The sequence below is a fragment of the Pseudopipra pipra genome, chromosome 17 (genome assembly GCF_036250125.1).
Source record: "Pseudopipra pipra isolate bDixPip1 chromosome 17, bDixPip1.hap1, whole genome shotgun sequence".
In the NCBI taxonomy this organism is placed as follows: domain Eukaryota; kingdom Metazoa; phylum Chordata; class Aves; order Passeriformes; family Pipridae; genus Pseudopipra; species Pseudopipra pipra.
The window spans coordinates 10,148,255-10,175,619 of NC_087565.1; the positions used below are offsets into that span (position 1 = coordinate 10,148,255).

General features: G+C 45.6%; 1 protein-coding gene and 1 long non-coding RNA gene across 11 annotated transcripts in view; one reads left to right on the forward strand and one right to left on the reverse strand.

Moving 5' to 3' along the window:
* Positions 1–5,268, forward strand: part of ADNP (activity dependent neuroprotector homeobox) — a 26,294-nt gene extending 21,026 nt beyond the window's left edge. For all 6 annotated transcript variants that reach the window (XM_064674208.1, XM_064674209.1, XM_064674210.1 and 3 more), the window contains one exon: positions 1,122–5,268. In XM_064674208.1, the coding sequence (XP_064530278.1) occupies positions 1,122–4,247 (3,126 nt within the window). In that variant the 3' untranslated portion in view covers positions 4,248–5,268. The remainder of the gene's footprint in view (positions 1–1,121) is intronic.
* Positions 1–27,365, reverse strand: part of LOC135423701 (uncharacterized) — a 39,262-nt gene that overhangs the window by 7,185 nt on the left and 4,712 nt on the right. For 2 of the 5 annotated variants that reach the window (XR_010434910.1, XR_010434906.1), the window contains exons 2-4: positions 26,253–26,354; positions 9,462–9,537; positions 1,391–8,132 (exon numbers count right to left, since the gene is read on the reverse strand). This is a non-coding gene — a long non-coding RNA (uncharacterized LOC135423701). Of the gene's footprint in view, positions 1–1,390; positions 8,133–9,461; positions 9,538–26,252; positions 26,355–27,365 lie in introns of those variants that run through there. The other 3 variants (XR_010434909.1, XR_010434908.1, XR_010434907.1) reach the window with 3 other exon arrangements.

The following is a 27,365-nucleotide window of genomic DNA, read 5'->3' on the forward strand; positions in this document are numbered from 1 at the left end:
GATGGATTCCTAGTGTTAATCTGAAGATGTCCCTTTATTACTCTGTTCCATAAAATACACTGATGTCCCTTTTTCTAGCTAATCCAGAACAAAAATTGTAATATAAAAGGAGGCAGGTGTTGGTTAGTTGGTTTGCTGTGACCTGTCTCCAGCCCTCCAGGTGTCTGAGGCTCCAGCAGGTGCCCAGAGGCAGATATTCCTGCTTCCTTGTGCAAAGGAACAGTGCAGATCTCCAGCTCCTTCACGTGATCTGTGTGTATCTCAGCACGCAGGACTTGTTCTGACACCCACGAGGAATGTTTGTAACTATTTGAATTCCATGTCTTGCCTCCCCTGAAGTGCCAGGTTGCTCGTGGCCACCTCTAAGGCCAGTGAAACTTTGGTTTGTGGTGCATCAGTTGACAAGAACTGCATTGGCACCACATGAAATGTAACAAAGGGAAAAGCTGCAGGGAAACTGCAAGGGTGGAATTTTCAAATTTTTTTCCTGAGTCGAGGTTGATTTAAAAATAAGGTTTGTGCTTTGATCAAAATGAAAAGGCTTGGTGGCTTTAAGGGCTTGCGTAGCCTTAGTCTGTGTCTTGGTAAGCTGAAATCCTTTTGTTCACCAAAAAATAGGTTTTGAATTCCATCTTTGATATTAAAGTGTGTAATGGATAAGGACACTGAAATAGCTGAAGTTATAGATCCATCTTACATCTCTAGGAGTTTGGCAGATTTAGGTGGGAAGTATCTCATCTGGATACAGTCTCATTCTCCTCAAACAATCCTGTTTGCCTTTTCCCCCAGAAATGAGCTTATGGGGAACCTTTTGTTGCAGCTCAGCTGCAGGGAAGAGGCTCTTTTGTGACTGGTGGGAAAGAGGCTTCTGAGTCAGCCCTGCCTGCTGAGGTCATGGTTAAACTCTTGAGGGGCCTCCTGGCGCATCACATGTATGCTCTGATGATAAACTTCTTAGGAGGCCAGAACTGGGAGAGAAGAAATTAGTCGAAAGGTTTGGGATGGTTGCAGGGGGTCTCGTGAGTATTGTTTAGAAACGTTGTTTTGGGAATATTTAGTGGATGTTGTTTTCCTAAAAACTGTCGTTCACTATTAAGTTTGTGCTCTGTTCTCTGTTCAAGGACTATCGGACAAAGCCCTTTTGCTGCAGTGCATGTCCATTCTCCTCGAAGTTCTTTTCAGCCTACAAAAGCCACTTCCGGAATGTTCACAGCGAAGACTTTGAGAACAGGATTCTCCTCAACTGTCCCTACTGTACCTTCAACGCGGACAAAAAGACTTTGGAAACGCACATTAAAATATTCCATGCTCCCAATGCCAGTACACCGAGTGGAGGCATCAGCACTTTCAAAGATAAAAACAAACACGAGAGCCTTAAACCCAAGCAGGCTGACAGTGTGGAACAAGCTGTTTATTACTGTAAGAAGTGCACTTACCGCGACCCGCTCTACGAGATCGTTCGAAAGCACATTTACAGGGAACATTTTCAGCACGTTGCTGCTCCTTACATAGCGAAGGGAGGGGAAAAGTCCCTCAATGGTGCGGTTCCATTGAGCTCCGGTGCCCGAGAGGAGGGGGGGATCCACTGCAAACGATGCCTTTTCATGCCGAAATCCTACGAAGCTTTAGTGCAGCACGTGATCGAAGACCATGAACGGATCGGATACCAGGTCACTGCAATGATAGGTCACACTAATGTCGTGGTTCCAAGGTCTAAACCTTTGATGCTCATAGCTCCAAAACCCCAGGATAAAAAGCCTATGGGGCTCCCCCAGAGGATGGGTGCCCTCTCCGCTGGAAGTGTCCGGTCTCTCTCGTCACAGCAGATGATGAACAGACTCACTATACCAAAGCCTACGTTAAATTCCACAGGAGTGAATATGATGTCAAATGTTCACCTACAACAGAACAATTACGGGGTCAAATCAGTGCCCCCGAGTTACGTTGGGCAGCCGGGGGGGAGGCTCAGCCTCAGTGGAAACGCGCCCGTTTCTCTTTCCCAGCAATCACAAACCATGAAACAGTTTTCAGCGAGTGGGAATGGAAGGCCTTACACCCTTGGAGGGGAGCAGAGGTCCCAGGCCTCAGCAAGGTACTCGCTGCAATCTGCCAACTCCTCCTCGCTGTCCTCGACGCAGCTCAAACAGACCTCGTTGTCCCAGTCACAGGCAGCGACCAGGGCTTTGGGCCAGTCTGGCTCCAAATCCCCCGTGGCTGCTACAGGTCCTTCTTCTGTCAATACATCATCCACACAGAAGTGGAAAATCTGTACAATCTGCAACGAGCTGTTCCCTGAAAACGTGTACAGTGTCCACTTTGAAAAGGAGCACAAGGCTGAGAAGGTGCCTGCGGTCGCCAACTACATAATGAAGATCCACAACTTCACTAGCAAATGTCTCTACTGTAACCGCTACCTGCCCACCGACACGCTGCTCAACCACATGCTGATCCACGGCCTGTCCTGCCCCTACTGCCGCTCCACCTTCAACGACGTGGAGAAGATGGCTGCTCACATGAGAATGGTTCACGTGGACGAAGAAATGGGACCTAAGACTGATTCCACTCTAACCTTTGATTTGACATTGCAGCAGGGCGGTCACACGAACATACATCTCCTTGTAACCACCTACAACCTGCGAGATGCTCCCGCTGAATCCGTAGCTTACCATGCTCAGAACACTCCCCCCATTCCGCCAAAACCACAGCCCAAAATCCAGGAGAAGTCTGACGTACCCGTCAAAAGTTCTCCACAAGCAGCAGTGCCGTACAAAAAAGATGTGGGGAAAACTCTGTGTCCTCTGTGCTTTTCAATCCTAAAAGGACCCATCTCTGATGCTCTTGCACATCACCTACGGGAGAGGCATCAGGTGATCCAGACGGTTCACCCCGTGGAGAAGAAGCTGACCTACAAGTGCATCCACTGCCTCGGGGTGTACACGAGTAACATGACGGCCTCGACCATAACGCTGCACCTGGTGCACTGCAGAGGGGTGGGCAAGACCCAGAACGGGCAGGACAAGGGCACGTCCCGGCTCGGCCAGTCCCCGGCCGTGGCGCCGGTGAAACGCACCTACGAGCACGTGGAGTTCCCACTCATGAAGAAAAGGAAAATGGATGACGAGGACTCCCCCTCTGGCTTTGAGGAGAAGCCTGAAGAACCCGTAGTTCTCGCACTGGACCCCAAGGGTCATGAAGATGATTCCTATGAAGCCAGGAAAACATTTCTTACAAAATATTTCAATAAGCAACCCTACCCCACGAGGAGAGAGATCGAAAAGCTGGCGGCCAGTTTGTGGCTCTGGAAATCTGATATCGCTTCTCACTTCAGTAACAAAAGGAAGAAATGTGTCCGGGACTGTGAGAAGTACAAACCCGGGGTGCTGCTCGGCTTCAACATGAAAGAGCTCAACAAAGTCAAACACGAAATGGATTTTGATGCTGAATGGCTGTTCGAAAACCACGATGAAAAGAACTCCAGAGTCAATGCCAGTAAGACTGTTGATAAAAAAATCAACTTAGAAAAAGACAATGAGAGTTCCTCAGACAGTTATGAAAATATAGAGGAGGAATACAACGAAAGCCGTAGTCCCTTTGGTCAGCGCATCTCTGACGTTGGTGGGAAACCCACATCTGATGGCACAGGGGAAAACCCCGAGGACAGCATATCCAAGGAAATCGTGGAAGAAAATGCATTACAGTCTCCAGAGAAATCTGACCAAAAACAAGAGGAAAGCTCTAAATATGAAGAGATTATTTCTGCTGAAGAACCAACAAAACTGGTAGGGGACATTTCGGATAGCGAAGGTGATCAGGATGATGCTGTGGAATGGAAGGATGGAGCTTCCCAGTCTGAAAGTGGGCCTGGTTCCCAGCAGGTCTCAGATTTTGAAGATAATACATCAGAAGTAAAACCAGAAGTGTGGACAGATGAATCCTCCCAAAGTGAAGATGCTGGGAGCAGTAAACCAGCTGTCGAGGCCAAAGGGGGCGGATCCGAAAGTGATGAAGAACAGTCAAAGTGGAAGAATCGTTCCTATGGAAAAGTAGAAGAGTTTTGGTCTAAGGACCAGTCGCAATGGAAGAACACATCGGAGATGGAGGAGAGCCTGTCCAGTCAGCAGATGGAGTGGCAGAGCAGCGCGATGGACAGCGAGGACGGGGAGCCCTTCGCGGGCGTGGCGGCCGCCGTGGCCGAGCCCATGCACGGCAGCCTGCCCGGAGTGGAGCTGAGCAGCCAGCAGGCGTGAGCGGCCCGGGCACGGCCTGGCATCGGCCTGCACTGCCCCACACCCCTGCAGTGGGACTGCGCAGCTTCACCCAGCTGGGACTGCTCCCAGGGCTCGGCCTGGCCTGGGGTGGCCACTGCTGGCCCAGTGGGCCTGGACGGATGCTCTTGGCTGCTCTGGCTTGAGAATTCCGGCTGGGATGAGCACAGTAACTTAATGTGAAATGGATATGCTGGTGGCTCCAGAATGCACACAGAGAAAAGCAGAGGTTTATTTTATCTGCATTTCCAACCTTTATTCACCTTGTCCATGTTGAGTTGTGTCTTTCCAACATGCCCCTCTCGGCGGCGCGGCCGCGACCCGGTGCACCTGTATAGCAGACTCTGGGGAAATGGACTTTTCATGTATCATTCTGAATAGTTGAAATGTATATTTGTACAGTCTTTTAGACCTATTCAAGTGAAGCTTATGGAACTGTTCTTGTGTACCCATCATAGATCTGTTTCTCTTTTTTAGTGTTGCCCTGCTGTGTAATAAATGCTGTATCTAGTTTCCCTAGCAAAGCTTGAGACTGCTCTAGTATGAATTTTGACAAACTTAGTTTTTGCACATAACCTTGTACAATCTCCAACCAGAGGCCAGCAACATAAAAATATATCTGGGCTCTGTTGTATTATAGAATTTTCTTGTTCTGAATATCCTTGACATGACAACTGATGACAAACGTATTTCAGAGCCATTTTCTGAAATCTTTTAAGCTAAAAAAGAAAAATCACATGCAAGAAACAAGTTTGCAGCTACTAATTTTGACACCTTTTAGATCTGTATAAAAGTGTATTGTGTTGAAGCAGCACACTGAGACAAAGTGCTGGGTTTGGATATTTAGTTTTATCTTTAGTTTACACCAACAAGGTGTTGTATTCATTTATACCATCTAATATATGACACACTGTTGTAGTATGTATAATTTTGTGATCTTTATTTCCCTTTGTATTCTTCATTTAAGCATCTAAATAAATTGCTGTATTGTGCTTAATGTAAATATTTGCTTTATTACATGCAACTGCTACATTCCTGGTTAGAAAATCTCACCTTGCTGTGTTCATTCCTTTTTTTTTCTCCTTTGTTTTTCCAAGTGCTCCACAGCCCTGCTGGGGCCTGTTTAGTACTTACTGAATAGAGTGATGTCCTTCAAGGATATTGAAAATCTGCACAGCCAACTTGGGCTGAAATTTGTTGTTCCTGTTCAGTGTTGTAGAACACAGAGTTATAAATAGAACTGTAGTGGTTTGCTTGTTCTCCATCCTAGGGAAATTGTGAATTCCTTGCCTTTTCCATCCCTTTGTACTCAGTGAATGGAAATTGCTTTCACCTCTAAAAACCCTCCCCAGAGCTGTGTCTGGAGCACTGTGGCCTGAGGGACAGCAGAGCAGTGGTGCTGGAAGACTGACCACTCCCACAGGGAGGAGCACAGGCTGGGCTTGGCTTGGAAGGAAGAGTAATTTGGATAGCAGGAAAACTAAAAATCAGGTTATTCAAAGATGGGATTGGTTTGGCCAAGCCAGTCCTGCACTGTGGGCATGTGCAGGGAACAGACAGCTGAGCAAGGCAAGCTGAGGATTTACTGAGGGCAGTCCAGTTGTGATGACAACAAAACTGTTCTTCATCAGAGCAGTGAGTGGGACTCATAAATCCCAGTTCCTACTGTTTGATACTTTACAAGAACTAAACTGACCTGTGCAGTTCTCACTGATGTTGTAAAGGAGGGAATAATTCTGTGTTTTCCAACACTTTAAGCAGCAAAACCATTTCCCAGAGATCTGGAGCAGTCAGGTGGGTTTAACTGTACTTGGCCCTGGGAGCCAAAGCTGAGACTCTGCTCCATGTGCTGCTGACACTGCAATGAGCATTTCTGGGATTTGTTGGACTAACTCTGTGTGTGATGACTGAAAACAGGTACCTGGAGGTGGAGATGATTTAGATGTGTCCTGTTCTTTCCCCCCTCACAGAAGGGACACAACTCTTGTTGTGCTTTTTTACCTCAGAGGAGTGGAAGTTGGACTGTCCGGCTCCCAGTTCTGAACTCCAGAGGTAGAAGATGTTTCAAGAACAATACAGGAAAAACACTTTGGCACTTACATCAGCAAAAGAGCTCCTTGTGTTTCTCTGCTTTAAAAGAAAACTTGAACCTCAACTTGTTTTGTGAGCAGGTTTTCCAAACTATTTCATGGAGAATGACTTCAGTAAATCAGGTGAGAGTTTGTTAACGACCACTTAGAGCTGTCAGTGGCTTGATCTGTATCCCAGTAGCTCCAGGCAGGGAGTCCTGGAAAAGCTGAGTCCTTTCTAAGAAAACTTGGTTGTGTTCCTTCCTCCCACTGTGTTGCAGGCAGCTGCTGGCTGAAGATTGAGACATTTCAGAATTTATTCTGTGTCCTTCATCTTGGCTTTAAGGGATTTTACAAATGTGTTTGCAAAACACTTGAACCCAAAGTACAGCAGCCTTTATCTATCAAGCAATGGCAGAAGCAATTTGGTATCCTTTTATCAACCTGCACCAGATTTGTCTCAATATCTGGCAAGGTAAATTTAGTATTAGTGAGCTCTGTAGTTAAATATTCTGAACTCCTGGGTGTAGTCAGTGAATACTAAAACTGAAATATGAACTCTCTAGGAGCACTTCATTTGCCAGAAAATTCCAGGAAATAGCATTTTATACAGTGATTAAATTAAAGGTCTTGCACAAAATCAGTCTCTTACCAGAATATCAAGAAGGATGGAGGGTGTTTATTTTAAGTTTTGCCGTAAACTTTCCACTATTTCAAATCAGTTACTCTTCAAATGTGGATTTGAGGCTGGGCTCGGATTCCCCTCAGATTTGAGGCTAACCACACTTTTGAGGAAGTCAAAAAGCAGAAGAGGTAAAGAGCCCAATAAAACTGGGAGAACCTTAACCCCAATTTGTGTAAATTAACACCATGTGTAATGTCACACCATTGTAACTTTATGAGCTGGAAGTTACCCAAGTTTTACAGCCATTACAAAGTTCTGTAGCAGATCTCTGGTCCCCTCCTGCTATGCTCACAGAGGAGCAGCTCAAGCTGCCACTGACATTCCCTGTGTCCAGTGGGAGCTCGGAACTAGGAGGCTGCCTGGGCTTTGGGAGCACAGCAGCACAAAGACCATTAAGACTCTTCTTTGTTTCAGCCATTTCACTGGAACTGAAGAGAAGTGAAGTGAGTTTTCTGTCTTAAATCCACTCTGAGATCTGCAGGGTGGAGCAGCTGAGACTGAGCAGTAGTTTTTGGCACAGACATGGTTTTTGGACACATGCCAGCTCTGGGCAGCAGAAGGTGGGAGCTGCTGTGCCCTGTCACCCCCAGGGTGCTGAGGGCAGCCCCAGACAGGCACGGCAGCTGCTGTGGTGCTTCTGTGCCGGGGTGTCACAGCCACAGCTGTGCTGGTGAAGCCCTGTTCACACACAGACCTACCCTGGTGCCACAGGACACTTCCCTCGCTTCCCCTGTCAGTGCTCCTCTCCTTCCAGCCCCTCCCCTCCACCCTCGGGCACAGCCACTCAGCTCTCCCCCAAAATGAACAGGGATTTCGCAGCAGGGACAGACAGGCAGCTTTCCTAAACTCCCAGTTCTCTGTCCAGTCCCTCACACACCAAAGCCACCCTTAACCTTAATCCTTTCCCTGCCCTGGGATTTCTGCTCAATCAAAACATTCCCTCAACATCATGTCAAAGATCTGCACCGAAGGTTTATTGCACGAGCTCCGAATCTTCCTGAAAGCTCCAGCAACGTTTCCTGCTGCCATCCCCTGTCCTGCAGTAACAGTTCTGTAGCAACAACTCACTTGACCCTTTGACACGTATTTTCAAGACAAACCTGAATATTCACCCTGTATTTTTATAGGAAAACTCTGTCATTCTTGCTACCAAGAAATTAGCAGGTGTCAAATATTCACTAGTACAGCTACAGGAAAGTTTCCCTTTGTGTAGTACACACATCTCATACAATGCTATGGTATTATTTCCATTTCTATCAGAACCAAAAGATTTCAGGAATATGTTGTGTGCACTGTCTCCAGTTTTGTAATAAAGAAGTTGATATTTGGATAAACAGGTCGGTATAACTAAGAGTGTTTTGTTCCTTTCATAACTAATTTGCCTCTCTGTAACCCCAGCTCATTTGTAGTGATCCATTACAATAACCTGCATTGCAGGGGCAGAGGCAGCAACCTGCTCTGTCTCTATTGCTTTATATTTTAATTTGACTTTATCTTTCATCATCAGTCCCACTAATAAATATGAAAAGGTTGTGTTCATTTATTTCTGCATCAGAAGAGCTTTGGTCTCCATGGTTACAGCCATGCAGCTTTACTTTCACCATAAGCTTGGCTTTTTTTTCCCTTTACAGACTTTGCAGTGGGTTCTCCATCTTGAGCTTTTCCACAGGCATTTTTAAAACAGGCATTTTTTTCCATTTCTCTGTATTGTACTGGATGCAAAGCCAATCACTGGAAAGGTACATCCCCTCCTCTGTTCCTTATTCAGAGAATTGAGGGGGTTTTGTTTCCCTAGGCCTCTTTTGAAGTAAAAACATTAAAAATGGCACAGAGATGAACTGTGCTACTCCTGGTCCTGGCTAAGTCACATCTGCATTCCACAATTGCACATCCAAAGGTCCAGAAGGTCCAGAAAGTTTATTCATATCATTCAAGTTGTATTACACAACAGCTTGTAAAACACTACCCCTGTGTAATAAAGAGTGTAAAGAGTGCTGGAAGCTCCAGCCACGTGCAGTTTATTGAATTTTAAAATTTTGCCATTGACTTCACATCCTCTACAGTCTGAGCATTTGTGGAGCTGGCAGTGTTGGCACATGACTGGCAGGTTTGACGGGCTGCACTAGAGCACTTGTCAACCCTCTGATCATTTTAAATTTGAAAACATATGAGGGTAAACCAAAGTGAGCTTTTGTACATTGTCTTCACTGGTTCTGGAAGCTCATCACCTAAGTGCAAACTCCTGTGATGTAATCCCAGAATAAACATTTCATCTCCACAGGATCAGTAATCTTTGCCTTCCCTCAGAGCTGTCAGGCAAAGACCTGAGATGAAATACAGTCATAATGTCCTGAAGTACAAACAGCTGAGAATAATCCCAGGCACCTTTCCTAGAAACCTTTTGGTTATCAAAGCTTAATTATTTGGATACTTGGTACTTACATAGTCCACAGGAAAAAAGTCTTCAGTTCAGTGGAGTTCTGGCAGGTCATAGGGGTAAGCTGCTGGCAGAGGATGTCTGTGGAACGAGAACAAGGCAGAAATTCATCTTATTGCTCAAGAACAGGAAATAATACTTGAGGGGATTGACTGGTAAAAGAGACAAGAGGGGGGTAGAATCAGCATCTCAGGCTGAAGTTGCTCTCCAATAGTAATAACTGCCTTTGTAACCAATACTGAAAATGTGAAGTTGTTTACTTTCACACCTGATTCTACAGACTTTTGCTGGGTTAATATTGAGCAGATAAAAATAGAGTAGAACACAGGGGAAATTAGTTTTAAAGCACAGAGAAATGCAAATGAATCCGTACCACTGGAAAATACTGACTAAGAAGAAATACAGAAAGGGATTTGGTTTTGCTCCTGGGGTTTTGAAGAATTCAAATAATTGATTAATCTTGAATTGAGGAGATAAAATCATTTTTTCTGTGGTGCAGCAATCCAAACCTCTAGCTAAAATCCCAGTCTCAATGGAAAAGGAAGAGCCTGTCTTTCCCATGAGGCTGATGCTCTCCAGGCTCTAAACTTCACCTCTTTCCAGAGGGTAGTTTGCTATTTAAAGGTAATCCTCCCATTAATTTGTATTTAATTCTCACTCGTGTGTTTCAAGCCGTGTGTCTGCTTACAAAAGTTTCTTGAGCATCCACTGTTAATTCTTGGGAATAGACGCTGGCTCTGCACATTCACCGAGGCCTAATTAAATAGAAAATATTCATTTATCCTGGGATCTGGTACTGGCTCCTGGAGCTGTGCTCACACAGCACGGGCAGGACGGGCAGGACGGACAGGGGTCCCGCTCACACAGCACGAAGCAAACCCGAAGCAGAGCAGCTGCGAGAACAGCCAGCTGTAACAATTCGCGGTGGAACACGAGCATTGTCTGTATTTTACCCGAAATAACAGTAGGGAGAAAGGAAAGTTAATGGTCACTCCGATATTCCAAGGAAAATAATCTGTCCCCCATTTCTAGGGCAGCACTGCCAGTGTTCATACCAGGAGAAAACAAGGTGGTGCTGTGAATTGCAGTAATTAAGCTTAACGATCTGGGTGCCAATCTGTTTGCAGAAAGCCCTGCCCAGGGCAATCCACCTTCACTACGGACACAGCCTCTCAAACCAGCTTTAAAATAGGCTCCGGATTTCCCGCTCTGGTTTGTAACCAGCTACTTTAGAACTATTAGCACTTACTATCGAAAATTCCTCCTAACAAAGGATGCCACCGTTGCAATGAGAATGTACTGATTTCTTTTGGGATCCCTGCTGTAGTAAATCTGATGCTTTGGTGAATAATACCTTGTTATTTTTATAGTATTACAGGTATTTTGACTCACAGGCACACCTGCCTCTCTGACTGCAGATACCATATGCTTTCTCTATACTGTCTTGACATGGGTAATTTTTGGGGGTGACTTCCTGTAACTGTACCTTAAACACTTCCAAAAGTGACTCCTCCTGGTTTATGTCCAACCACACCAAACTTTCATCGAGGAACTCTTTTGTTACCAGCTTATGTTAAAGGAACTATTTCACTCGTTTCCTGGAGTACAGCTGCTGAACCGCTGGGAAGTGAGAGGCAAAGCCCCCAATCCACATAATGTGACTGTTTTCCAAGGAAGGGGTCCAAGGAAAGCTTTTCCACAGTGGCACAAATGCCATCCAGGTTTAAACAACAGGGGCAAGAGGAACCTCTGTGCTGTGCACATCACACAGGCTGCACATGAAATAATTCCTTTGTGGGCAGGTGCTGGGAAACTCAAAGGAAAGGTGATGTGGTTGTCTGCTAAGAGGGGGAAGGGGGGAAGAGGGAGAAAGTATCTTGAAATTCCAAAGCCTCTTGAAGTCATCACAAGAGAAAGGTTTAAGTAGAAGCAAATAGCTTTTCACCTCTAGATCACTGGATTCCTGTGAGTCACCATCTAACAAATGCCAGATCACAGCCCTCTGCTGGAATCAGATCTCTGTTGAGCTGCCCTGTACCCGTGGATTCTATTACTTTAAAGATCCAACAATGAGGGAATAAACTGAGGAAATAAAGATTAAAGGAATTACAGAGGAATTTAGCATTTGCAAGGCAGTAAGGCATGTTCAGATGAGGCCTGATCAAATAGTAGTAATGAAAGGATTAAAACATTTGCGAGAGCTTTTGAAAAATCAAGTCCACACAACTCTGCACTTGCAGGCAAATAAAAGCACTGGCATGTAGAATCATGCCTGGAAGATTAAAACTTCTGGTGGCAGCTGTAGGGACTTCAGTCAGTGGCATTTGAACAGGCAGCCGAGTTATCCAGGGACACAAACTGTGTCACACCGTCGGAGGTACTGAAAGCACCCTTGGGAAAGGCAGTTTGAAGCCCCCAAGAGCCAGACCCTGGAAACACGGAGCAGGGAGACAATGACCCATTTAAGAGCAGGTTACTCTGACAACTGCAACCCAGCATCAGAACAGCAAAGCTGGGTCAAAAGGTGGTCACTTCCAGGTTGTGTCACGCCCAGCAAACAGCTTAATTCACAGTCAGTCAGATTGTACCTTTGACTGAAGAGAAATAACTGCTGGGCTGAGGGGGGGTGCCTGCTCAGCATCAGTTCCACAGCCAGGCTAAAGTCAGCTCACACAGCAGCACCACATTTAAGGCAAGTGCTCCAAGAACTGCTGATGTGGACACAGAAAATCGTTTCCCTTCCATCCAAGTTTCAACAAGATGGTCCAGAAATCCACCTTAGTACTGATTTTATAAGGCAGATGGAGGGCATCTTCCCTCAGGGACCATTAGCCCAGCCCAGAGTTCATCCATCTGTCCCTGTCCCTGTCCATTCTCTTTCCAAAGGGCTCCCAAACAGCTCAGAGTAGGCAGTGCTTCCCCTGGGAAGCAGCTGGGGCAGCACAGGAGGTCTGGGCTCTCAGAGGGGCAGGGCTGGTACAGCCCTCGAGTTCCCCACCTGAAAGGTTTGCCATCACCAGGAGGATTTCTGACCCTATTCCAAGCAGGATGGTTATCCAGGCTATTTACAGCTAAAACACGGAGCTACTTGCACAGACAGAGGGAAGAGCAGATTACCTGAGAAAAGGGGGAGGGATATTATTTCATGCAGAAAAACCAAGCTGCCCTTCCACATTCTGTGTCCCTGAAAAATTGGACTTTCATTCTGACTCTGACAGGGATCATTCCACATCTCCCCCCCCCCCCAAAAAAAAAATAATAAAATAAAAGTCTCCTTTCAGGCTACCAGATGTACAGCCTTGGTAATTCAGCAGTAACTGTCCTGGGGTATTTATCCCTCTGAACTCAGCCCTGGATCAATCCTGCCTCTTCGAAGCCAGGGAAGGAACAACAATTAAATATTTCAATCCCCTCTGCTGGACTGTGGTGATGACTTTGCCTGAAATACTATTCCCATTCCCAGAGCTCCTGAATCCATGTCTCTCACACCTGCTGCCTACCACCTGAAGCAGCACTAATGCACCTTTCCCTTGACACCAATAAACAAATTTGCTCCAGTTAGTTTACAGGGAAGGCCTGCCAAGCTTTCTGGAGTGGATCAGCACGGCTGCAGGTACCCAAAGAAAGCAATGCAGCTCAAGGAGCACCTCTCCACAGAGACCTGCAACACACATCTGAACTCTGCTATCAGAGATAAAAGGGGATTCTCAGCTCTCTGGCAATAATTATTTTTCAACTCTGATCATTCTTGCAGGTATTAAAATCAATACCTAGACTGACTGTAGTAATCAAAACAGAGCAAAAGCTGAAACCTCTTTCTTTGGCAGCTCCAAAAGCAAGCAAACTTCATTTTTTTTCCAGCAAAACTTAAAAAATTATTATTTGGATTCCTCTCAGTCTTGATTTTTAGTATAGTTTATATAACAATGGTAAAATAATTTTCATTTCTACTAAAAGAGATATCCACTACTGCCACATCAGAGACCACTTTTGCTCAGGCTGCCTTCCATCATCATCCTTATCTCCCATTTTGGGGCTACCAATCCCACTGTGCCAAGAAAACAAACCTGAGCTCTTCTGGAAGCCTGTGCTGAGTGACCACGGCACTGAGGATGTAACACAGCATGGGAGGAAACCCTCAGTGTAAAACCAGTGCTGGGGCTCATCCTCAGCCAACCAGCCCAACTTCTCAGAAGCTTCTTAACCAGCCGCGAGGAATCACCTTTTAATTGGCAACTCCAAACCAGGCTGGAGATTGAAGATAACCTAACACCAGCCCTACAGACTCATCAGACAGGCTGCACCTTGGGAGGCAGAGAGGTGGCACAGCACATCCCAGGGGACAGCAAGTCCCAGCAGAGCCCAGATTTGCATCAGGGGAATTCTTGCAGCGCCTGCAGCGCTGGTTAAAACCTCAGTGCCTCCAGCTGTGCTCCCCATTCCTCCCCCAGGGGATTTTTCTCTCCAGCACAGGAGGAAGTGTGTCACCACATCAGAGCCAGCCTGGCCCAGCCTGGCCCAGCACCTCAAACCCCTGAGGAGGGCAGGTTTGTACGAATGAGCCAAAACTATTCATTGCAAAAGCCAGAGTATGGGTGGAAATTCTCCTCTTCAGGACAGAAGTTCCTGTCCTGAGGCAAACACAGCAGTGTCAAACCACGCCAGTTCTCAGAACACAAGTTTTGGAGCTCAGTTCCTGCCTATCTCCTACACCAGTTATACTTTACCCAGCACTCCTTACAGGAGTCGGGTTCCATTCTCCATAGGAGCAGCTTTACTATCTCAGCCAGGTAAGGAAATCAAACTATCTCTCTGCAGGCCCAAAATGTGACTGGATGGGGAGCACAAGCTGCAGAACTTTCTTTCTGAAGAAATACAGAAGTCTTTTCCTCTCTGTTGTTCCAAACATTCTGTTCAAGCACTTCAAGCAAAGCAAATACCCTGCAAGCTCCAGAAAGCTTAGGGGGGGTCACATAGACCCCCCCTTTGCCTGAAATTGGCCATTCATGACAACCTTTCACTTATATATATAATTTCCCAAAGAGAAGGATAAATCAGGCTTCCCTTTGTGAAGCACAATACGATGAAAATACGTAAAAACTGCCAAACAGTTATTTTTATTTCATAAATAATAATGAGATACATAAAGTTCAGAGAGAATTTAGAAAAACACAGGAAAAAATCCAACAGTGTGCCCTTTTTTCACCTTCAATCTCTTCAGCAAAGACGTGTTCAGCAGCTGCAATAATGATCTGCACAGATCAATAATCTTGCTGAAGCCATGGGAAGGTACAGCTTATTGGCTGTTTGGTAAGGAGACAGAAAACAAGGATGCAGCAGCTCTTCTCCTGCCACAAGAGTGTGGGACAGAGAAGTGACAGCTTTCAAAACCTCACTGCAAAATGTGCACAGTCCAAGACCTTGTGCTTAAGCCTGTCACCCACCATGTTTTCTGCTCTTCAGTGATGGATTTAGCTTCTCACTAATAGAATCATTTTCCCAATATGCTCTTGCCAGAAGGAGCATGTCCTTTAAAAAAGCAAGTCTGGATGTGTTTTCTTGCCATTTGTGGTTGGTCTGACAGTCTGTGTCTGCACGGCTTCCTAAGGCAGATTGCCCAGCTTGGGCAGGCTCAGCCTCTCAGTTGCCTCCCGTGTTGATATTCAGAAAAGCCAAAAGGGAATAGGAGAGAAGGAAGGAATGAGGCAAACCAAGGCAAATAATGATAGTGTACTGAGCATTTCCACCTGCAGAAGCACCACGGGCAGAAACCCTCCCAGCACCCCTCTGACACAGCTGTTCTCATTCTACCTCTTAGAGAACTCTGTGCATCCTTTGCCCTGGTTTTTACTGCCAGGTCCGCTCCCAGAATTCCCAGATCCCTGTTTAGTGGCACAGCCAAAGGAGTGCCTAAGACAGGGGGAGATCCAAACAGGCACTATTACAGCAAGCTGGTTAAAAAAAGCAAAAAAAACCCCAACCTCTAACAAAGCCTTTGGGACCAGACAGATGCACTTGGGGATGCTAAAGCTGCTGGTTCACATCACCGTGAGGCTGCTGTCAGTCAGCTTAAGTGTCAGGGCAATCAGAGGAGGTTCTTCATGACTGGAAAAAAGCCAAATGTCATACCTGACTTCCAGAAGGCTGAGGAGCAGGATACAGGAATTTATCCACAGGATGTTCAGCCTAACTTCAGTACTAATGAAAATAGGTTATGAGCACCTCAGAGAAAAAGAGGTGATTGGACAGTCAGCATAGACCTAGTAAGGGCAAACAGTGGTTAAAAGAGTCAACCTAGTTAACAGCTGGCAAGAAAGGAAGTCCTGGTGGTCCTCAGAGACAAGAAGCTGCCCCTGACTCAGCAGAGCCTCTGGCAGAGAGAGAACACTGTGCCTGTCCCTGCTGTGGGACAGGCACAACCTACGGACTGGGGGGGCTGATCACGGCCCTCTAGCTCGGCATGAGACTCAGTCGAGTACCATGGCTGGTTTTGGGCTCCCCAGGACGTGAAGGATTTGCAGAACTGACACACTGGGAGCAAGTCCAGCAAGAGGACAATCAGGGTGCTCAGGTTATGGATGTGATGAGGAGAGGCTGAGACAGCTGGTGCCTCCAGCCTGAAGAAGAGAAGGCAATGGGAACTGAAAGCACATGGCACCTTGGACAACCTAGCAGATACTGGAAATGTGGCAAAACTGGAAGTGTTAGATTTAACCTGGCAAAATATTCAATATCCTAATGCTCATTGGGAAGGCATTCAGACAAACAAAGACTGACACCCACCCACAAGTCATAGGAGATGGAAAATTACACTCAGCTTCCAAGAGTAATACAGCAGGAAACGAAGATCAATGAGGACTGGCTTGTGTGTGAACCTCTAGTGAGCAGCTGGGATGCTGTTCTGCAGTAGCCCAGGAAAAAATTTGCCCACAAATACAGGAATAGCCAGCATGCCTACATGGTCCAGCCAAAGCTGAGGAACTTGTTTCCAGCTGAGATCAACAGCTGATGCTTAGAGCATAAAAACAGGGCAAGTATGCAGCATTCCGGCCTGGAATGCTCCCCTAACCTATAGGAATTTGCAGCATATGGGTTCCTAGAAATAGAAAGGTAACTTTGCTAAATTACTTTGACCAAATTTAACATACATAAATCTTCTTTTAGTTACAACTACAACAGTGAGTTCCAACTCACCAGTCAATATTAAAGATGAAACCACAGATGTAGAGAGGGGTACAAGGCAGTTTTGATTTTCTTTCTTTGTACTTTTCCTAATAGGTCCTAACTTTCAATGTTCTCTCTCTGTAACTAACCTGAAAGCTGAAGGTTTTCATGAGGCCATCTGGATTATTTCATTATCTCCTTCTTTAGTGAAAAATACTGGTTCAGAGAGCAACACCACACACGTGAGGCTCCCTCACATCATCCCCACGTGCATCACATTTAATTTATTGACACATCATTTTGGCTACAAGTTTCCCATTCTCAGTGTTGCAGCTCTCTGCAGCTGACATTCCCTTTTATGATCTCAAAATAATTATGTCAACAAGCCTTCTCATCCCATTGTATGCCTCATTTTCTAAATCCTTTGTGAACACTGAACAGCCTGCTGGAGACACAGCCAGCACCTGAAAGACTTCTTCCCCAGCCTCTTGCTCAGGAGCACTTAAAATCTTTGGGATCCCAAGAGGATGAAGGAGCCAACACTGCACTTTTACACTTTGCAGGCCTGCCATGGAACACATGTGAATACGTGACTTTTAGCAACCTGGCACGAGCACATCCACAGTGCTTAAGCTGGGGGAGAATCAGCCCAAAATAAAAATAAAAGTACTGATAGTCCCACCCTTGATGCAAGCCTCTGTTTCTTTCTTCTGTAAAAAAGAAATACTGTTTTGTCTTAGTAACAACGGATAGCAAAAATTGTTGTTTACAGTCTGGAAATTACTGTAATAGTTTTGCAATCCCTCAAGGTCCTGCTACAGGGAGTGAGCTGAGCCCCGGGTGAACCCGGGGCAGACTCTCCCCCCCGCACACGTTCCCCGCAGACTGTCCTGCATTTGTGTTCCTGGCGAACCAGAGCAGCCTGGGAAATTCTCGCAGGTCCGGCTGCCCAGGCAGGCGCAGCCCAGCAGGGAACTCGCACCAGTCGCAGAGTCACTGCGAAATCATCCCCATCACCCCGGCCGCGCGTCCTGCAGCATTTCGCCGCCCCGCTGAAGTACAGAACCAAGGGCAAACGCGCCCTTCTCAGCCCGGTTTTCCCCCAAGCCATATTTACACATGGACTCTGCGACAAAATGAATGCTACTGAAGCCCAAAAATACCTGCACTGAATATAAATATATTATGAAATAGCTTTAAACTCTGCCCTAAAGCACTTCCTGATTGGCTGCCAATGATGTCACACAGCCCCAAAGCCCAATAAAGGGGCCGGGCTAGCGGGGCTCGGTCCGGTGTGTGCCCTGCCCGCGGCAGGAGCGAGGCACTATAACCACACCAGAACCGCACCACAACTGCTCTGTAACCACTCCACACCCGCACCATAACCACACTGGAACTGCACCGGCACAGCACAATAACCCCACCATCACTGCAACATGACCACACCTCACTGTCACCACCCCATAACCTCACACAGCCGCACATTCCCTCAGGATGCCCTGCGGGGCTGGCTGTGCTCACAGACAGATTCCAACGCGCTGAACTGAGCGTTGTCTGCTTGGAGAGAAGCTTCATAAAGGGTACAGGAAATCACTGTCAGTTTTTAGGTATTAAAGATACATTTGGGCATATTCAGAGCAATTAGTCTGGTATTTCCTAGCAGTTGTGACCTTACATTTCAAGTCAAAGGTGAGCTAAGTATGGTCCCCTGTCCTTTCTCAGGAGCAACTTGGCCTTCAGTCCTGTTTGAACAAACTGCCATAAGTGAGGAGGAACATTTTGCACAAGCCCTAGCAAGACTAAAATCTACAATTTTACAAAACTCGAAAACTAATGCCAGAAATATCAAATAAGCCTTTAAAACATCCCATATTGACACCAATTGCTCATACAGTAAAATATGTTAACTCTTCCTGTGCCCTCAGGTTTACAGGTTGCCTGACAAGGAAGCCTGGTTTGCAGTTTAGGTAGTTCTTGCAAACGGAGCATTCCATGCAGAGGGAAACTTGCTGTGTAAAATACCAAGTGGGTGTGATGTTTAATCACCATCAAGCAGTGTTTGTTTCTTACTATGAATATGATTCCTGGAGCTGGCTCAGTGTCAGATGTTATGAGAGCATGTGTAGTAAGGAATCTTATGCATGAAGTGAAAACGTTCTGAACTCGGTCACCATATTTCTAGGCCATTTTTCTGACAGGAGGGGTTAATTCATATATAGCAGCCCACTGAATAGCTAGCACTCATACTTTCAGAGCAAGAGCAGAAGGAAACCACAGAGAAATATGAAAGTGTTTCCTGATTTGCTACATAGTACTTTGTTTTTCAAATCCTTGTCAAAGGTTTAGGAACATTCAATAGAATTTAAACCACATGGTCAAATATGGAGCAGCCATAAGGTGTCTGGTGCTCAAAGTCCAATATAGAATCACAAAACGGTCTGGGTTAGAAGGGACCTTAAAGAGCATCCAACTCCACCCCTTGCCATGGGCAGGGGCACCTTGCACTAGCCCAGGTTGCTCCAAGCCCCATCCAACCTGGCCTTGGACACTTCCAGGGATGGGGCATCCACAGCTTCTCTGGGAAACCTGTGCCAGGGCCTCCCCACCCTCACAGGGAAGAGTTTCTTCCCAATATCCCATCTAATCCTGCCCTGTGGCAGTGGGAAGGCATTCCCCCTTGTCCTGTCACTCCAGGCCATTGTACATAGTCCCTCTCCATCTGTCTTGTAGGCTCCCTTCCATTAAAGGCTGTGTGTTTCTATCCACTGTTGCTCCTTCTGGCTCTCTTTGCAGTTTCATATTAATGGCAAAAATGCTGAAATCAGTCAAAGGAAAAAAAATCCACAAACTCAGTGTCTAGAAACCTCCTGCTTTCCTCGATTACTCCTAAAGGATCCCTTGACCGCTGAACCCAGCACATACCATTGGATATTTCAAGTGGAACAAATCCATTACCACGTAAACACTACTAGAATTGGGAGCCAGTGCCAGCCCCAGCTCCCTGTTCCCGACTCCAGGCAGAGCTGCAGTCCGTGTGTTCACACTCACCATCTGCTCGGCTGCGTTTTTTACCACAAGGAAAAAATGTGACTGCTGAGTAAAGACTCTTCAAAAACGAAAGGGGAGAAACCTGACCTCGCAGAGCCATAAACCGCGGGGTTATTTTGATTTCCCTCACACCCGCACGCACGCACTCGCTCTGTCTCGCTGCTCAAACCAAAAGCACCTGTGCAAAACAGCCTTTTCAGCTATTGTTGCCTTGGAATGGCGACACCGGGAAAATCAGGAAGGAAAAGGCAGTGCCCGTGGGTGTGTGTGTGTGCGGGAGCGAGGGAGCCGCGCGGGGAGAGGCGGGGCAGGGCCGTGCTGGCGGGCGGGGCGCAGGGATGATCGGGGATGCACAGGGATGTGCAGGGATGCGCGGGGATGCGCAGGGGTGATCGGGGATGATCGGGGATGCGCAGGGGTGATCGGGGATGATCGGGGATGCGCAGGGGTGATCGGGGATGCGCAGGGATGATCGGGGATGCGCAGGGGTGATCGGGGATGCGCAGGGATGATCGGGGATGCGCAGGGGTGATCGGGGATGCGCAGGGGTGATCGGGGATGATCGGGGATGCGCAGGGGTGATCGGGGATGCGCAGGGATGATCGGGGATGCGCAGGGGTGATCGGGGATGCGCAGGGATGATCGGGGATGCGCAGGGGTGATCGGGGATGCGCAGGGATGATCGGGGATGCGCAGGGGTGATCGGGGATGCGCAGGGGTGATCGGGGATGATCGGGGATGCGCAGGGGTGATCGGGGATGCGCAGGGATGATCGGGGATGCGCAGGGGTGATCGGGGATGCGCAGGGATGATCGGGGATGCGCAGGGATGATCGGGGATGCGCAGGGGTGATCGGGGATGCGCAGGGGTGATCGGGGATGCGCGGGTGCCCGCGGGTCCGCAGGGAGGACTGCTCGGCGCGGCACTCGGAGGCTGCGGAGCAGCAAAGCGCCTTCTCCACAGCACCACGACACCAACCCAGAGTGCCCGAGGCCACGGAAAAGGGACCGGCCGGCAGGGATGAGGCCGGTGATGGAATGTGCTCCGTTTTGACAAACAGGCAATGGTTAAACTCATTCTTTTCAAAAATCAGCTTGAAAATAAAACCCGCTTACTTCTTACCCCCTGGAAAACTAGGGAATGTCAACATTTTGCCCCAAAGTTGTGCCTGGGACTTAGGGGATGCCAAGACAAGAAGGTAGAAGCTTTGTTTTAGCTTTGACCAAGGTGGTGTTTCATTTGACATTCAGTGTGTCCTTCTGAAAAAAGGACACTAGCAGGACAAATTCATGCCACAAATATTTGAACAAAAGGTATTCTTTATAGTGAAAAACCCCTCATCTGTTCCCAGATCCTTCATGCTCCAAACTTGAACCATTTTACTTCCAGTCGAGCTCTTCACTCTGAACAAAGGAGCTCAGGTGTTTCTTGAACTCACTTTGCATTTCCAACACCTCACTCACTCCCGCATCAATGAAACCCATATGGTTAAGTATCACTCCCCTCCATTCCTTCCTTACTGCCCTTTGCCAGATACTTGAATTCACTTTATGAGTAGCTTTCCCTGTACTACAAAGAGTTGCAGAGATTTCATTAACCCCTTTCACAGTTTTGAAGACTACTCTAAAATTGCTTATTTACTTGAGACCGTTCTGACACGAGGAACCAGACGAGTGTCTCCTCTGCAACATTCAAGTTCCTATTTTCAAAAGTATATTGGTCCAAGATCACCCCTTTTACAGCCTCCCACTTAAGAGCTACTTCAAGAATTAACGTGGCAGACTGCATACATTAAACTGGAAGCTCAAAGACAGAACAGCTTGCATGAAGACAGTTGCAGTGATTTTCAACCCCCGTTGATCCCCAAGTATAAATTATGAACTTTTTTTTAAAGCAAAATGTTTATAAACAGATAATAATTTCGAAGGTTAATTTTTTTCTTTTTCTGTGCAGAATTAAAAATAGGAACAAAATAAACACATAAATTTTTGCTTTTGTCACACTGAGACCACAATTTCCACAGACATTCCTCTGGTGGGACACTGTTCCAAAAGCATATATTGCATGGTTGCAGCACTAAGTGGAAGAGCATAATGTGCTGTGGAGACAATAACCCACAGAAATTTGGTAAAACAAACTTCCCAACAAGGTCACCACAACTATGGTTGGCAAGAACATAAATTCTCAGTGTATAGAAGTCCATTTGAGATCTTTAACCCCAAACATCATGCAATCTGCAGGGTGTTTCTTCATCTAATTTAACTAGAATTTTACATTCAGCTAGAATTTAACGTGTAGCTGGTAGAGCATAAACTGAGAAAAATAGCATAACCAAGGAAACCCTGAAACAGGGAGCAGAGTCATCCTTTTGTAGTAAGGGAATTGCAATATTTTGGGAAACATGGTTAATGTCTCTTAACACCAGCTGTACAAACAGCACCTGTAACAAAGCAACTGGGATGCTGCCAGAAAAATCCAGGCAGGTGATTCTGCTGAGAAAGGGACCCAAGAACATTTTTCCCAGCACATGCCCTGCTGGCCCTGGGGTGTTCATGCCAGAGACACAACAGCCAAGGTTTAGCTTTTATTCTTTTGTTGCTTTGGGGTTTTTAAGAGCTGACAGCAGCACAGCCCAGGTTTATGAACAGGAGCCCTGATGGGTGAGTATTTCACACGTGTTGTTTCGTAACCCTGAGCACACCCAGCCCTGTCTGACAGTATAAATACAGCACAGAGCTCGGAGGGACAGAATTGCAAGCACAGACAGGGAAGCTGACCCAGCTGCAGCCATCCCCATTGCCCAGGCACTTCCATCCCTACAGCAGGAGTGCAGGAACGTGAAAAGGGAGGTGAGGAGATGCTCCTGCCACTGACTGGTGCCAGCCAATACCTGCTCTGGGAGTAATTCCCTCTAACTCTGCACAGGGAATGTTATGTAAAATGCTGCTGAAGGAAGATGTTTCCCTGCTTTCCCAGAGCCCAGTGACCGTGCACTGCAGAGAGCATTTCCAGCTGAACTAACCAATAGTCCCTGGCACTGACTCAGAGGAGGAGCTCTGGTTCCTGCTCGCTGGCACAGATCAGACCAGTTTACAGAAAGGCAGCATTTTACAAATCTTTACATATGTAGCCAGAAACCTTTGTCAGTGAGATGCAATTATAGCTTGAAGACAATTCCTATGACAGAGAAGTGATGAGAGCACTAATGAAGGTGCCTTTCTGACGAATCAAGTTTTTCCTGAGTGTTTTTATTCATTCATTTGATCTCAGTACTGGAATTTTGCAGCAGGAATTGGCTCGATCTCTTTCAAAACATAAAGGGCCTAATCCCTCCCATTAGAGAACAGGAAGTCAGAAGCCAATCTTAGCACTGATTAAAAAAGGGAATCTGGATTGTTATTTTAACTTCTTTGCTGCAAATAAATGAGAAAATGGGGGTTTTTTCTGCCATTGCAGCACAATGGCTCAATTAAAAGCTGATTTCCCCCCAGAGTGGCACCTGTTTATACAAGAGCTCCTTTGCCCCAACTCTCCCCCGAGAGCAGCGGTGACACTGCCACGTCCCCCCATGGCTGTGTCTGTAACTCAGCACAGGAGCTGCATGCAGGTGTCACTGTGCTGTCCTGCTCTGCACAGCCTGACAAGGACATGTCTAACAATGTCTAGTGCAAAGACATTTTACACCTGCTCTAAGCACAGTCCAACAGAACTGGTTCACATGGGAATAGGCTGTATTTTGTATTTTGACTTCTGCTCATGCCCACTTAAAAACTGCAAACTGTCTCAGCGTTGTGACAGCTGAAATCTTGACTTCTGGGCCTGCAGCATCCCCTCCCTGAATGTTCCCATTTTCAAGTGTTCATTTTCTCAACACACAACCAGTGTGACCTTTTTGGGGCTGCCAAAGCAGTTAATGCATCAGTCCAAGTCAGAAAGGGTCTGGAGTAACTTCAAGCAGAGCTGCAGGTAAAATAAGCTGAACATACCCCCAAAGTCCTCAACATCAAATATTTTAGCACACGCCAGATTTTTTTATTTTCTCCATTATTAAGAAAATGGCTTGTAGCATTCAGCACTTGAAAATTAATGAGTTTTAAATATGAACATACTACACCCCCAGTTTTGAAATACTCTGCTCTATTTTCTCTCCTCTCATCTTTCCCATCTGCTGTGGCTGAGTATTAATTTAACAAATATTTTTCTTCAAGGCTGTCAGAAAAATCTCGTAGCACTTTGGAAACACCAAACATTATCTTGTGAGGTAAATTAGGACACAAAGAAGTAGCGTGACATATATGTGATCACACATTGTCAGCAGCAAAGACAGTAACAGAAATTCCAATATGTGCTGCTTTGGAGTCCTCGAGAAGAGGAACTGCTAATATATAGCAAAGAGTGAGGCTGACACCTACATCAAGTTACATTTGAAGGCTGATCTGCAGAAGTTAAAAAATGCAAAGTCTCAGTATAGGAAAGATTTCTTATTCCCATGATTTATTTTTGATAAGACTCAGTTTGATGTCTTCTACACAGAGCAAAACAAACTCTACACAGCTCCTTACTCCTCCTGAGCTTTCTTCTCTCTGAGAATCAATCTCCTATCAGTCTATGGAGACTGCAGCCAGAAGGCTGGGATTCCACATCCACACTTTACACCAGCAGCCACTGGAAAGGATTTAAGTACAGGTCTCTCAGTCTAACTCATCAATAATTTCTGCTCATTACTGAGCTCAGCTGAACCAATAAAGTAACACAGAGAATGCTTCATATTCCACTATCAATTTCCCACTTCCATTTCTGAGACTCTACCCCAGGTACCAGGAAAAACCATTAGCCAGCACCTCAGCCCAGACAAGACAGCAAACCCCACCTCAGATAAGCAGCTGTTGTTGCAGAGATTACAACATCAGGAGAAAGAAATACACAATAAAAAGCCTCCAGAAAAGTTATCTAACAAATGTGCACTTTTTCTTCAAAAGAGATTTTTTACAGGTTATGATTTTATAAGCCTTTCCCTGCAATTACACAAGGGTTAAAAATTATGCTAAAAATAAATATTTGACAATATTTTCAGCCAGCGACATTGAAAGAAAATTTCTAGCTTTAAGAAAACACCAGCTATCACAAGCTGCAAAACAGCAAGAGTTGCTAATGTTCAGCTTTCTTCCATTGGGAGATACTGGTGTTTTCTTTAAACTCCACATGCTGAAGTTTTCTAAAATAGATTTCCTGTCCTTTCTCTAAGATTGCTGCACCCCATTCAGCCAGGGCACAGATAACATCTTTGAATAAAAAGATTTGAAATCACAGTTTCTCCCATACAAAGTTCAAGCTTTACAGCAGAAAAGCTTTTCTCCCACAGAGAAACTTCACAAGAGAAAGTTCCTTCCTCTGCTCTGTTCCCTCTGGAGGTTTTATATTCTTAGAACCCGTCACACTTACCCAGGCATGTTTGTAATTTATATTTAGTACAAGGTCCTTTCTTCTCAGCCCACCTCTGGATATTCCAAACACAAAGAGTGAATCCTGGTTACTCACTTTTCTCCTACGGATTAGATCCCTCTCCCAGCGTTACTGTGCGCTGGAAGTGTTTATGAAACAAATCTCTGAATACCCAAAAAACCACAGTGAAAGATGAAAAAAAATTATAAGATTTTGAAATCTAATTGCAGAACACTGAGAAGGAGATTTCCCTTGCATTTAGAATGGCATCCTTGCTTAATTAGAAGAGGAAAAAATGTAGCTGAAATAAATACACACACTGTTCAGAGAGGGGCACTCAAACTTCTTTACCCTGTCTGACCAAGGCTATAGAGAGAAGATACCCAAGTTGGACACTATGATTACAATGTAAACTCACCTACAGATATTGTCAGGATAGTCTCAATTTTCCCGTGGCAAGAGATGCTGAAGGGGCACCTCTGCAGTGATGTCCCACAGAACAGGGGGAAGGGATGGACAGCCGCAGACAGATTTGGCACAACCACTTGGTTTCACTTCGAGTCAGTTAAAACCGGTTTGAAACGTTACACAATTTCTCTGCTCCTGTTTTCATCCACTCCTCCCAGAGGCACACTCGCCCTCAGCTGACACAAATGTTACCACAGTGCTCACTAACCATGGGGAGGGCAGACAGCGAGTCACACTGCAACAAACACCGGAGCAGCCACAGCAGAACAGGGCAGCTCAGAGATCTCTGCTATGGCCTGGGACAACACCCAGCAATTTAAGATGGGTACATCTGCACTGCATGTGAGACTTGAATTTTTGGTTACAAATGGTTTCACACATACTCCTTCAGGTCACAAAACAGATTAACATTATTAGCATAATTATTAACACTGAAACCACAACTAATGCTTTTCATCTACCATTTTTAATTGTGGAACCACAGCAATAAATTACTCAGTGATGTTCCAAAACCATAAACACTTACATGTGCTGAACCATGGGTAAACACACTGATTTAAAAACAAACACAAGACAGTAGAGGGCCATAAACATATGAGTGCTCCATATAAAATCCTGGACAGTTAACCCATAAACATATAAAGAGAAGGATGTAAATTTTCTAGTGAACAAACCTCTAGTTTATCAACTTTGGTACAGATGTGGTTCCTCTCCAGCACCTTGTCTTTAGTGAGTGGAATGGTCTCATCCAGAGTCTCTGACATATCACTTCTGATCTGCGTGAAAAAAAAGTAACTCACATGAGGATGAAGCCTGAAGATAAACACTACACTGTTTTTTTCATGTGAATACTTCAAAATACACCTATTCAGAAAGTTATCACAAGGGCCTAATATAATAAACATTTTCTTTTGTTACCTACTACAACCAAGCCTGTTTCTGGCATCCACAGGAGAGCCTGAACCTTATCTGAAGTCCTGCCAAGAGTTGTATTAGCAAGAATTACCCAATTTCCTATATAACACCTGCCAGTGCTTTGTTCAGTGGCAGCAAGATACATCTCCAAACAGCACTGCAGCTCTTGTAATGTACAGGCCAAAAGTGATGGATAAGCCAAGAACTGAGAATAACTCTCTGAAGGGAAAGATAAAAGCAAAACCAAGAAAACCTCCCCAGAACACTCAAAAAGTTATTCTAACCTGTAAAACAGGGCAGCAACACTGACAAGAGAAATGAGAGGCAGTAGAGCCCACTTCTATACAAACTTTCTTTCTCAGCTGCAGTGGAGTAGAGGAGGTCTTGGTTAAAGCTGTGCTATGCTTTTCATAGACTTAAAGAATACAGAGGAAAATCTCACTTCAGCTGAGATTTTTGTCCCAGTGACTGAGCTAGAAGATACTCTTCCCTTAACCTCATAGGAAAAAATAAAGATCTTTTAGCTAGAAAGGAGAGAACCTGGCATTGGGCTAATAGTGCAGGGAATTTTCTGGGCATTTTCAGATTTAATCTAGAAACCCAAATAAAGCATAAATGACTGCTGTAGATCATTTAATCCATGGACCACGCTTTATAAACTCTAACAGGCACTTAGACATTTTACTGATGATCATATGTCTCATTTGTGTGTGGTTTTTTTTAAGAAGTCATCTTTTAAAAACTAAGTATAAATGAAGTAATATACATATAAAATTACTCATAGTAAGATTTTATGGTCCTTTTATTACCAGAATGAGTATATGCAGATCAAGTGTTTTTATAGTGCTCTAGGTGTTCTGCAATAGAAGATC